At 37.9% G+C, this 14,283-nt stretch overlaps 1 protein-coding gene across 2 annotated transcripts in view; it reads right to left on the bottom strand.

The window, feature by feature from the left end:
• LOC137047578 (dolichyl-diphosphooligosaccharide--protein glycosyltransferase subunit STT3B-like) overlaps positions 1–14,283 on the bottom strand; it is a 42,137-nt gene that overhangs the window by 20,652 nt on the left and 7,202 nt on the right. For both annotated transcript variants that reach the window (XM_067425349.1, XM_067425348.1), the window contains exons 2-4: positions 1,655–1,763; positions 302–589; positions 161–226 (exon numbers count right to left, since the gene is read on the bottom strand). In XM_067425349.1, coding sequence (XP_067281450.1) covers positions 161–226; positions 302–589; positions 1,655–1,763 — 463 coding nt within the window. The remainder of the gene's footprint in view (positions 1–160; positions 227–301; positions 590–1,654; positions 1,764–14,283) is intronic.

Here is a 14,283-nt window from a genome sequence, read left to right on the forward strand (position 1 = left end):
TGAAGAAACAAACACACTTATATGTTGGATGCCCTGGGGGTCAGCAGATAAACATCACATTTACATTTTTGGGTGAACTAAACCTTTAAATGTCCTACTTTTTCACAAGAGCAGACATGTAGAATGAATTCAGGTTCATTATTCGTGCTCAAACACTCACCATGTAGAAATACGAGAGGCAACATCCAATGGTCCAGAACACCGACCCACTTTTAATCGCCTTCACCTGAACAAAACACAGAAAACTCACTTCCAGTTCAAATCAGACAGACACCGAACCTCCTCCTGCACTTCCTCTTACCCACAGGAAGTAGGTGAACTGCAGGGCGAATATGGCCACGGCCTCGTTATCGAAGGATCCGGCCACCGAGCGCGAGATGTATCCGGGAACCACGGCCATGAAACAGGCGGACAGAAGCCCAGCCGAATGAGTCCACAGCTCTCGAGTTAGCAGGAAAGTGGAGATCGCCGTCAGGCCGCTGAAGAAAGGAGCCAGGAATACACAAACGTCTCGAATGTGGACCGTCAGGTGGACGAGGTTCAGGATGTAGTGAATCAGACCTGCCGTCACCATCAGACCAGGATAGACCTGCAGGAACACAGAAACCGGTTTGACACTCGATTCAAAATCCACACTGCAAAAAATGCATTTCTTACTCAGTATTTTTGTCGTTTCTTGTCCAAACATCTAAAGATTCTTAAAACAAGACATTTTTACTAGACAAGCAAAAGTAATTGTCTTGCTTTGGGGAAAAATAACTCAAAATGAAGAGATTTTTTGTCTTTAAAATAAGATAAATAATCTGCCAATAGGGTGAGAAAAATAATCTTAATTCAAACAGAAACAAGATTATTTTTCTCACCCCACTGGCAGATTATTTATCTTATTTTAAGCAAAAACTCTCTTCACTTTGAGTTATTTTTCCCCAAAACAAGACAATAATATTTACTTGTTTAGTAAATGTTTCTTAAGCCCCTTTCACACTGCGATTCCGGCAAATACACGGATAATGTGACCGGGCATTTGTTCCCGGGCCGCTAGATTTGGTCCATTCACATTGCCAGCGAAATACCGTAATATGAGCGCTTTCACACACAACCCGTAACGGTCCCGGGTCGAGTTGACACGTGACATCCGGATGTGACGTATAACGGCGAGCGATCTCAGCTTCAGCGCGGATAGTCAGGAGCTCCGTGGTCTCGACTTGTGTCCAGTTTGCGCTCATTTCTGCTTGTTTAATTTTAGTTTCTTTTGTATACGAACACTCTCTGCGTTTAAAACACCGACGAGCTCTTCTGGCACTGCAGGGTTGTGTTACTGAAAAAACAAGCTCTAGGAGTCGCACGATAACTACGTACACGTTGCGGCATTAGTTTCAGCTTTTGTTCACACAGCGCTCGTCCCGGATCGAATACCGCAATATTACTAGGTCCCTGACCCGGGTTCAATTCGGTAATCAATGCCGGGACGTGGTTGCTTTCACACAGAAGGCGACCCGGCAATGCTCCGGGAATATTGCGGGTCCGACGTGCAGTGTGAAAGGGGCTTTAATGTAAGAATTTTTAGATATTTTGACTACAAACAAGATAAAAATACTAAGTAAAGAAAGCATTTTTTGCAGTGCGGATGTGAACGAACTGAATCGAGACTCACCGTTCCTCCCACGATTCGCCCCAGAGGATACCAAGCTCTCTCATCAAACCAGTTCAGGAACTCGTAGAAACCGTTCGTGCTCAGATGATGAGTCGATCTGTAATTAAACCTGTTCACACACACACACACACACACACACACACACACACACACACACACACACATGCAAATTAGATGACATTTTTGTTGTGGTTGCAAACATGTCATTTCTGCTGTTCTGACAGCTGATCTGGAGTCAGTTGATCATCACACATACGGGATGAATTATGACAGGCTCGTACTCATCTACTGAAGGCATGAGCTTGAGCTGAAAACAGTGAAGCTGCACCTGCTCAGATACTGAGAGAACATGAACATCATCTGCATCCGTCAGTCTGGATCAGTCCAGCATCTGTGAACATCAGAACGGTTTCTGGAGCCTGAGAGCAACTCACAAACTCCCACTGAGCGTCAAACACACACACACACACACACACACACACACACACACACACACACACACACACACACACACACACACACACACACACACACACACACACACACACACACACACACACACACACACACACACACAGTTTGAGCGGATGACAGCAGGCTGTGTGTGTTGATCTCAGAAAACCCATTTGAACTCTTCTCTAGAGGTTGTTATACCAGCACTAGTGATCCATCTCTCTCTCTTACACACACACACACACACACACACACACACACACACACACACACACACACACACACACACACACACACACACACACTATTTTGACAGCGTTTACCACAGATTCTGTAGGAATGTCAAATGAGTCAGAATCAGACACTCTTTATGAGAGCACTACTGATCTGAATTAAAAACAAGACTGATCTGGATTGAAATCAGAACTGAATTTATCAAAAGCTATTTAACTTTTGCAATTTTTTAGATGAAACCGATATGGATTATTAGAATAACTGATATGAATTAAATCAGAGCTGAATTAAAAACTACTGATCTGAAATAAAATGTATTAAAAACAGTAGAATTTATCTACTATTTATCTAAAATCAGCACTGCATTTATTTAAAAAAATACTGATCTGAATTAAAAACAGAACTGCACAAAAATAAAAACCTTACTGATTTGATTTAAAACAATTAATCTGAATTAAAATCAAACTTGCAGTACACGGATTATAAACATAACTGACCTGAATTGAAATCAGAACTGAAATTATCAAAAACAATTAAACTGAACTAAAAATCATATTGAAAAAGATTACACAAACTACTGCTCTGAATTACAATCAAAACCGAATGTATTAAAAACAATAGAACTGAATTAAAAATCAAACAAATAGGGATTATGAACAAAACTGTTACGAATTAAAATCACAACTCAATTTCTTTTTAAAATACTGATCTGAATTAAAAACCAAACTGATCTGAATTAAAAACCAAACTGATCTGAATTAAAAACAAAAATGATCTGAATTAAAAACAAAACTGATCTGAATTTAAAACAAAATTGATCTGAATTAAAAACAAAACTGATCTGAATTAAAAACTAAATTGATCTGAATTGAAAACAAAACTGATCTGAATTAAAAACTAAACTGATCTGAATTTAAAAATAAACTGATCTGAATTTAAAAATAAACTGATCTGAATTAAAAAATAAACTGATCTGAATTTAAAAATAAACTGATCTGAATTAAAAACTAAACTGATCTGAATTAAAAACTAAACTGATCTGAATTAAAAACTAAACTGATCTGAATTAAAAACTAAACTGATCTGAATTTAAAAATAAACTGATCTGAATTTAAAACTAAACTGATCTGAATTAAAAACTAAACTGATCTGAATTAAAAAATAAACTGATCTGAATTTAAAACTAAACTGATCTGAATTAAAAACTAAACTGATCTGAATTAAAAACTAAACTGATCTGAATTAAAAACTAAACTGATCTGAATTAAAAACTAAACTGATCTGAATTAAAAACTAAACTGATCTGAATTAAAAACTAAACTGATCTGAATTAAAAGCAAAACTGATCTGAATTAAAAACTAAACTGATCTGAATTTAAAAATAAACTGATCTGAATTAAAAACTAAACTGATCTGAATTTAAAAATAAACTGATCTGAATTAAAAAATAAACTGATCTGAATTAAAAACTAAACTGATCTGAATTTAAAAATAAACTGATCTGAATTAAAAAATAAACTGATCTGAATTAAAAAATAAACTGATCTGAATTTAAAAATAAACTGATCTGAATTTAAAAATAAACTGATCTGAATTAAAAAATAAACTGATCTGAATTAAAAAATAAACTGATCTGAATTTAAAAATAAACTGATCTGAATTAAAAATAAACTGATCTGAATTAAAAAATAAACTGATCTGAATTAAAAACTAAACTGATCTGAATTAAAAACTAAACTAATCTGAATTAAAAACTAAACTGATCTGAATTTAAAAATAAACTGATCTGAATTAAAAAATAAACTGATCTGAATTAAAAACTAAACTGATCTGAATTAAAAACTAAACTGATCTGAATTAAAAGCAAAACTGATCTGAATTAAAAACTAAACTGATCTGAATTTAAAAATAAACTGATCTGAATTAAAAACTAAACTGATCTGAATTTAAAAATAAACTGATCTGAATTAAAAAATAAACTGATCTGAATTAAAAAATAAACTGATCTGAATTAAAAAATAAACTGATCTGAATTTAAAAATAAACTGATCTGAATTTAAAAATAAACTGATCTGAATTAAAAAATAAACTGATCTGAATTAAAAAATAAACTGATCTGAATTAAAAAATAAACTGATCTGAATTAAAAATAAACTGATCTGAATTAAAAAATAAACTGATCTGAATTAAAAACTAAACTGATCTGAATTAAAAACTAAACTAATCTGAATTAAAAACTAAACTGATCTGAATTAAAAACTAAACTGATCTGAATTAAAAACTAAACTGATCTGAATTTAAAAATAAACTGATCTGAATTTAAAACTAAACTGATCTGAATTAAAAACTAAACTGATCTGAATTTAAAAATAAACTGATCTGAATTTAAAACTAAACTGATCTGAATTAAAAAATAAACTGATCTGAATTTAAAAATAAACTGATCTGAATTAAAAACTAAACTGATCTGAATTAAAAACTAAACTGATCTGAATTAAAAACTAAACTGATCTGAATTAAAAACTAAACTGATCTGAATTTAAAAATAAACTGATCTGAATTTAAAACTAAACTGATCTGAATTAAAAACTAAACTGATCTGAATTAAAAAATAAACTGATCTGAATTTAAAAATAAACTGATCTGAATTAAAAACTAAACTGATCTGAATTAAAAACTAAACTGATCTGAATTAAAAACTAAACTGATCTGAATTAAAAACAAACTGATCTGAATTAAAAACTAAACTGATCTGAATTAAAAACTAAACTGATCTGAATTAAAAACTAAACTGATCTGAATTAAAAACTAAACTGATCTGAATTAAAAACTAAACTGATCTGAATTAAAAACAAACTGATCTGAATTAAAAACTAAACTGATCTGAATTAAAAACTAAACTGATCTGAATTAAAAACTAAACTGATCTGAATTAAAAACTAAACTGATCTGAATTAAAAACAAACTGATCTGAATTAAAAACAAACTGATCTGAATTAAAAACAAACTGATACGTATTATAAACTGTTGATTTTAATTAAAAACAGAACTGCTCTAAACTAAAAACAAAACAGATTTTAAATAAAAACAACTTTTTGTTTTTCTTTCTGGCTTATTCCACCAGCTGAAATAAACTCAATAATACATAAACTACAGCGCTAAATCAATCAGAATCAGCTGGAGCTCGAGCTCTGAGTGTGACACTGAACGACGTGAGGCTTAAAGACGAGGAGGAGGACAAACAGAAGAGATTCGGTCATGGTGTCTCACACACTCAGAGGATGATGAAGGAGGGATGAAGGTTTTCACACAGATGCTTCAGCTCAGCATGTGTCCTCTCACTTCACCACAAGAACAACAGAAACTCACAGAGTAAAGAAAACAAGAGAAGAGAGCCGAGAGAGACAGAACAGACGCAATTTAGCATGAACAAAGAGAAGAAAGAAAACGAGAGAGAGAACAGGTGGAGGTGAAATAATGCCTCGATGGTCGACAGGTTCATTTTTTTGGACAAAAGAAAACACACACACACACACACACACAGACACACAAAGAGACACACACACACACACACACACACACACACACACACACACACACACACACACACACACACACACACACACACACACACACACACACACACACACACACACACACACACATACATACAGCACAACTATTTCTACCTTGTGAACACTAGAGTCTTTCAACTTTAAAACTTCACATATTATTCATGGATGGATGGAACAATGGTATATAAATGGAACGATATAAGGGTAGACAGATGGCACGATGAAACAATTGAAGGATGGATGAGTGATAGATAAAACGATGGAACAATAGATGGAATGATGGAACAGGGATGATAGATAGATAGATAGATAGATAGATAGATAGATAGATAGATAGATAGATAGATAGATAGATAGATAGATAGATAGATAGATAGATAGATAGATAGATAGATAGATGGAACAGAAATGATGGAAGGATAGATGGAATGATAGATGAGGGATGGATGGATGATAGATAGAATGATGGGACAGGATGATGGAAGGATAGATGAGGGATAGAAGGATAGATGAGAGATGGATGGATGATAGAACAATGGAACCGGAATGATGAAAGAATAGATAGATGGATGGATGATGGATAGATAGATGCACCATACAGCATCTGACAGAAGGATAGATAATGGATGAGTAGATGGATGGTGGGGGGATGATAGATAGAATGATGGAATGATAAGAAAGAACGATGAAATGATAGATAGATAGATGTATTGTCTCTCTCATTCTCATTTCATCTGCCTGTCGTTCTCTCAGATCTCTCTCTCTCTCTCTCTGCGGTTGATAATAACTGAGCACTCGTTTATTTTGCCGTCTCAGTTTCTCTTTAGTCTGTCCTTGACTTCTGCAGAAGACAATCGATATCCTTCAGCTCTTTTCATCAGCCCTGAACTTTCTGTCATCCCTCGCTCCACTCGTGTTTGTGCCGTTGGGAAAGTCAACAGGTTTCATTTATATTTCACACAGTCCTAAAATAGGCTTCGTTTGCTCAATATAATGAATGTCTTTCTGCTGATTTTAAACCCTTTGACTCTGACAGTTTTAAAGGTTAAACCGAGAGAAAGACCTCGATTGGACAGACCTACAACCAATCAGAGCAACAACAGAGCTCAACTGGACTGTGTTGGCAAGTCCGTGTTTTTTTCCGCAGGTTGTTTTCTATGTGCGCAGGTTGAAGCGACTATTATGTGATATATAGACCCATGAGTGTGTATATTAGCAGCAACCTTGCCAAAATAACACACATTTACCCCAAACACCATTTTTCCCGGAGAACCCCCTGAGAAGCTATTGTTTAGGGCTAGTAGTTGGCGGGTTTTGTTGTAAAAACTTGGCAACCCTGTCTGCACGCGCGCTGGAGTAAATGATCTTTGCCGGTGTTGTAAAAAAATAAAAGAATTTAAGGATACACAGAGCACTTACCCAACATGATCATAATTTCTGAGAGAAATAGTGAAGGTGATGCAGATACAAACAAGCTCTCCGTTTAGGATTCGAGTAAATATAACCCAAGCCCCTTTGATGACGTGATGATTACGTTACTGTTGATCATCTGTCCGTCATCGGCTAAAGCCCGCCCTGATGATTTCATTGGTCAGTTTCTGTTGATCATCTGTCCGTCATCGGCTAAAGCCCGCCCTGATGATCTCATTGGTCAGTTTCTGTTGATCATCTGTCCGTCATCGTCTAAAGCCCGCCCTGATGATCTCATTGGCCAGTTTCTGTTGATCATCTGTCCGTCATCGGCTAAAGCCCGCCCTGATGATCTCATTGGCCAGTTTCTGTTGATCTTCTGTCCGTCATTGGCTAAAGCCCGCCCTGATGATCTCATTGGTCAGTTTCTGTTGATCATCTGTCCGTCATCGTCTAAAGCCCGTCCTGATGATCTCATTGGCCAGTTTCTGTTGATCATCTGTCCGTCATCGTCTAAAGCCCGTCCTGATGATCTCATTGGCCAGTTTCTGTTGATCATCTGTCCGTCATCGTCTAAAGCCCGCCCTGATGATCTCATTGGTCAGTTTCTGTTGATCTTCTGTCCGTCATCGGCTAAAGCCCGCCCTGATGATCTCATTGGTCAGTTTCTGTTGATCATTTGTCCGTCATCGTCTAAAGCCCGCCCTGATGATCTCATTGGCCAGTTTCTGTTGATCATCTGTCCGTCATCGGCTAAAGCCCGCCCTGATGATCTCATTGGCCAGTTTCTGTTGATCTTCTGTCCGTCATCGGCTAAAGCCCGCCCGGATGATCTCATTGGTCAGTTTCTGTTGATCATCTGTCCGTCATCGTCTAAAGCCCGTCCTGATGATCTCATTGGCCAGTTTCTGTTGATCATCTGTCCGTCATCGTCTAAAGCCCGTCCTGATGATCTCATTGGCCAGTTTCTGTTGATCATCTGTCCGTCATCGTCTAAAGCCCGCCCTGATGATCTCATTGGTCAGTTTCTGTTGATCTTCTGTCCGTCATCGGCTAAAGCCCGCCCTGATGATTTCATTGGTCAGTTTCTGTTGATCATCTGTCCGTCATCGGCTAAAGCCCGCCCTGATGATCTCATTGGTCAGTTTCTGTTGATCTTCTGTCCGTCATCGGCTAAAGCCCGCCCTGATGATCTCATTGGCCAGTTTCTGTTGATCTTCTGTCCGTCATCGGCTAAAGCCCGCCCTGATGATCTCATTGGCCAGTTTCTGTTGATCTTCTGTCCGTCATTGGCTAAAGCCCGCCCTGATGATCTCATTGGTCAGTTTCTGTTGATCATCTGTCCGTCATCGTCTAAAGCCCGTCCTGATGATCTCATTGGCCAGTTTCTGTTGATCATCTGTCCGTCATCGTCTAAAGCCCGTCCTGATGATCTCATTGGCCAGTTTCTGTTGATCATCTGTCCGTCATCGTCTAAAGCCCGCCCTGATGATCTCATTGGTCAGTTTCTGTTGATCTTCTGTCCGTCATCGGCTAAAGCCCGCCCTGATGATCTCATTGGTCAGTTTCTGTTGATCATTTGTCCGTCATCGTCTAAAGCCCGCCCTGATGATCTCATTGGCCAGTTTCTGTTGATCATCTGTCCGTCATCGGCTAAAGCCCGCCCTGATGATCTCATTGGCCAGTTTCTGTTGATCTTCTGTCCGTCATCGGCTAAAGCCCGCCCGGATGATCTCATTGGTCAGTTTCTGTTGATCATCTGTCCGTCATCGTCTAAAGCCCGTCCTGATGATCTCATTGGCCAGTTTCTGTTGATCATCTGTCCGTCATCGTCTAAAGCCCGTCCTGATGATCTCATTGGCCAGTTTCTGTTGATCATCTGTCCGTCATCGTCTAAAGCCCGCCCTGATGATCTCATTGGTCAGTTTCTGTTGATCTTCTGTCCGTCATCGGCTAAAGCCCGCCCTGATGATCTCATTGGTCAGTTTCTGTTGATCTTCTGTCCGTCATCGTCTAAAGCCCGCCCTGATGATCTCATTGGTCAGTTTCTGTTGATCTTCTGTCCGTCATCGGCTAAAGCCCGCCCTGATGATCTCATTGGCCAGTTTCTGTTGATCTTCTGTCCGTCATCGGCTAAAGCCCGCCCTGATGATCTCATTGGTCAGTTTCTGTTGATCATCTGTCCGTCATCGGCTAAAGCCCGCCCTGATGATCTCATTGGTCAGTTTCTGTTGATCATCTGTCCGTCATCGTCTAAAGCCCACCCTGATGATCTCATTGGTCAGTTTCTGTTGAGCATCTGTTTGTCATCGGCTAAAGCCCGCCCTGATGATCTCATTGGTCAGTTTCTGTTGAGCATCTGTCCGTCATCGTCTAAAGCCCACCCTGATGATCTCATTGGTCAGTTTCTGTTGAGCATCTGTTTGTCATCGGCTAAAGCCCGCCCTGATGATCTCATTGGTCAGTTTCTGTTGAGCATCTGTCCGTCATCGGCTAAAGCCCGCCCTGATGATCTCATTGGTCAGTTTCTGTTCAGGCATAATAACTCCTCTATGGATCGAGGCCAGACCGAACCGCCTGACCTAAAAATGTTGTGGGCGGGGCTGAGTTCGGCTGGCATCCAGGCTAGACTAAAATAGTAACTCACAGATAAATTACTTTAGTCTGATTACTGGTTTGGAAATAGTAATGCGTTAGTTTACTCGTTACTGGAAAAAAGCAGTCAGATTAGAGTAACGCATTACTAACTAAGTTACCGGCATCACATCACCTCAGCTCCTCTTTGCCTATTTTCTGTTATCCGGGACTGGATGATATCTGGGAGTTATCCTATGGGAGACGTCACGGACTCTACCTCCTTGTCTATGCTGCAGACGTTCATCCACTGTCTGTAAACTCAAGCTCCTCTATAGTTTTATCCGTCTGTCTGTGAATAGTTCTGAACACAAGCGTCTCACTCCTGCTCTATATCATCTGATGTAAAGTCTGAGCGATGAGTGTATGACTGCAGACATCTTGACTGTATTAGTGTTTTATTAGCCGTGTTGATTGATGGCACTGAAAGCTTATTAAACATGTCAAGTGTAATTCATATTTCTGCCCTGGAGTGTTGCGGTGATGTTTTAATCTGGTTTCTGCTTCATTTGGCGGACGCAGTCATCACAACACTGAAGACAATTATTCTGCATTTTTATTCATATTTATAATGCATTAAACGGCTCTCTTGTCCTTTGTTTTTACTGCATCGTCCAATAAACTGGTTATTATCTTTCCCTGTGGCTGAACACAGAAGAAGAGCTCACGGGTCAGTGTGTGTGTGTGTGTGTGTGTGTGTGTGTGTGTGTGTGTGTGTGTGTGTGTGAGGAAACTCTAACACATCATGATTAGGAGCTTTTATGAAAAATTAATTTTTAAAGGAACTTCACAGAATTGCTGACATTATGAATTGAAGCTCTGGAGTGTAATGAACTGAAGTGTGTGATATCTGAATAATCTCTGATCTCAGCTGTTTCCTCTGATCATGAAGTGAAGAGAGCAGCGTTCACTCTATCATTATTAATCAATCACTCCATCATTAATCAATCACTCCATTATCAATCAATCACTCCATCATTAATCAATCACTTCATTATTAATCAATCACTCCACATCCAGCTAATTACAGAATTCACTAATAAAGGTGCTTATACTTAGCATAATCTATCTATCCATAAATCTATCTATATTTATATCCATATCTATCCATCCATCATCTATCTATATCCATCATCCATCTATTATCTGTCCATTCATCCATACACTTATCCATCCAGCCGTCCATTCATCCTTCCACCCACCCATCCGTTCATCCACACATCCTTCTATCTATCTATCTATCTATCTATCTATCTATCTATCTATCTATCTATATCTATCTATCTATCTATCTATCTATCTATCTATCTATAATATCATTGCAATTAATATAATTATTATATATTTTATAATCTGTGATATTCTCAACATGCATGAGACAAAGACTCGACTAAGTCAAATCAAATCAATATATGTGGTAAAAGGATTGATAATCACCTATTTCCTAAATTGATCTACTTTGACAGCATTTTAAGACATAACATGCTTCTGCTTCCAATGTGAAAACTGGCCAGTTATGGAACAGTTATAACATTACGGTTATGCTGCTTTATAAGACGACTTAAGAAAGTAGCTGCATGTGGACGGCTCACTAGATTTAGAAACAGAGCTTTACTGAGACGAACTCATGAAACAAAGCATCGAGAGAGAGAGAGAGAGAGAGAGAGGAGAGAGAGAGAGAGAGAGAGAGAGAGAGAGAGAGAGAGAGAGAGAGAGAGAGAGAGAGAGAACAGGCAAACTGCTTGGATACGCCAGAGGCGAACACAAAGGAAGAAATAAACAACAGCGGGAGAAGAAGAAGGGCTGAAAACTCAGAGTGAATTTCACCTCATTGGCTCAGATCACCTTCAGGGACTTAAGAAGAAGAACACGAAACACTGAAACACCTGCAAAACAAAACCCGGTAAAGAGACTCTTCGAGGAACGACTTAAAATCGTTTTTCACTGGTATATTCCCCCAAAAGCAGGACATTTAAGAGTCAAAAATACTGCCAATATCATCTTCATCACATTTACTAACCGCAAAACATCTGGACACACAATAATCACATCCACCTGATCACCGGCACTCCTTTAGATCCCAACGCAGACATCAACGTTAAATATTGATTATAGCTGAATTATTATTTTATTCTGCGAGCTGAAAGAGAGTGTGAAGAGAAACTATTTTTTTTTCATCATTTTTCAAAATAATTTATTTATGCTGTTCCAGCTTATTGAAATGCTTTTTGTTTTGACTGAATTGATTAAACTTAGACAGAGCTTAATTAGTTCGAGAACCACTGCACTACAGACCCTCTCTCGTGGTGCTAGGGCATATTTTGTCCCCAATAATAAACAGCACATTGCATATTCTCGCCGAGTCTGTCGAAAGAGTCACAAGAAACTTCAAAGAGCCTCTGTGACATTAAACGTTTTACGGTGAAATCTCTTCAAATGCACCGACAAAACAGATCCTTTGAAATGAGTGCATATGAAAACCTGATGAATGACAAGCGCGTGCTGGTGCTTTAAAATAAAAATACCTTTTCAAAAGCATTTACCGTAGCAGGAGGAAAACACTGCCAGCGATTCCCTTAAAAAGACAGATATTAATGAAATCTATTCAGATGCCCACTGCTGTCATGATCGGTGTCTGGGCATTTACATTCGGCAGATGCTTTTATTCACAGCGACTTACATTGCATTCAAGGTTAACGTTTGATCAGTTTGTGCATTTGCTGGGAACTAAACCCTTGACCGTGGCATTATCAGCCCCATGATCGACTGCTTGAACTACAGGAATGCTATTCATACGCCCTTCATCTTTATAAAAGAAAAAAATCAACAGTAAACACTTTTTCCACCACTTCTTCAACTTTCCATTTGGACGTAAACACACTTCCACTGACGGAATCATGTGTGTGTGTGTATGTGTGTGTGGACAATAGAGAAGAAGAAGGTTCAAGACTGATCAGTCCCTGCTGGTTGAGCTGTGTGTGTACTTAAAGAGTGTGTGTTAGTACCTTAAAGGTTCACACTCTTAAAGTACTGATATAAACCTTTAAGGTACTAATACACAATCTTAAAGTACTGATATAAACCTTTAAGGTACTAATACACACTCTTAAATTATTGATATGAGCCTTTAAGGTACGAATACACACTCTTAAAGTACTGATATGAGCCTTTAAGGTACTAATACACACTCTTAAAGTACTGATGTGAGCCTTTAAGGTACTAATACACACTCTTAAAGTACTGATATGAACCTTTAAGGTACTAATACACACTCTTAAAGTACTGATATGAGCCTTTAAGGTACTAATACACACTCTTAAAGTACTGATATGAGCCTTTAAGGTACGAATACACACTCTTAAAGTACTGATATGAGCCTTTAAGGCACTAATACACACTCTTAAAGTACTGATGTGAGCCTTTAAGGTACTAACACACACACTTAAAGTACTGATGTGAGCCTTTAAGGTACTAATACACACTCTTAAAGTACTGATATGAGCCTTTAAGGTACTAATACACACTCTTAAAGTACTGATATGAACCTTTAAGGCACTAATACACACTCTTAAAGTACTGATATGAACCTTTAAGGTACTAATACACACTCTTAAAGTACTGATATGAGCCTTTAAGGTACTAATACACACTCTTAAAGTACTGATATGAACCTTTAAGGTACTAATACACACTCTTAAAGTATTGATATGAGCCTTTAAGGTACTAACACACACTCTTAAAGTACTGATATGAGCCTTTAAGGTACTAACACACACTCTTAAAGTACTGATAGTTCATATCAGTACTTTAAGGTACTAATACACACTCTTAAAGTACTGATATGAGCCTTTAAGGTACTAATACACACTCTTAAAGTACTGATATGAACCTTTAAGGTACTAACACACACTCTTAAAGTACTGATATGAGCCTTTAAGGTACTAACACACACTCTTAAAGTACTGATATGAGCCTTTAAGGTACTAACACACACTCTTAAAGTACTGATAGTTCATATCAGTACTTTAAGGTACTAATACACACTCTTAAAGTACTGATATGAGCCTTTAAGGTACTAATACACACTCTTAAAGTACTGATATGAACCTTTAAGGTACTAACACACACTCTTAAAGTACTGATATGAGCCTTTAAGGTACTAACACACACTCTTAAAGTACTGATAGTTCATATCAGTACTTTAAGGTACTAATACACACTCTTAAAGTACTGATATGAGCCTTTAAGGTACTAATACACACTCTTAAAGTACTGATATGAGCCTTTAAGGTACTAATACACACTCTTAAAGTATTGATATGA

The sequence above is a fragment of the Pseudorasbora parva genome, chromosome 19, assembly GCF_024679245.1.
Source record: "Pseudorasbora parva isolate DD20220531a chromosome 19, ASM2467924v1, whole genome shotgun sequence".
NCBI classification, from domain to species: domain Eukaryota; kingdom Metazoa; phylum Chordata; class Actinopteri; order Cypriniformes; family Gobionidae; genus Pseudorasbora; species Pseudorasbora parva.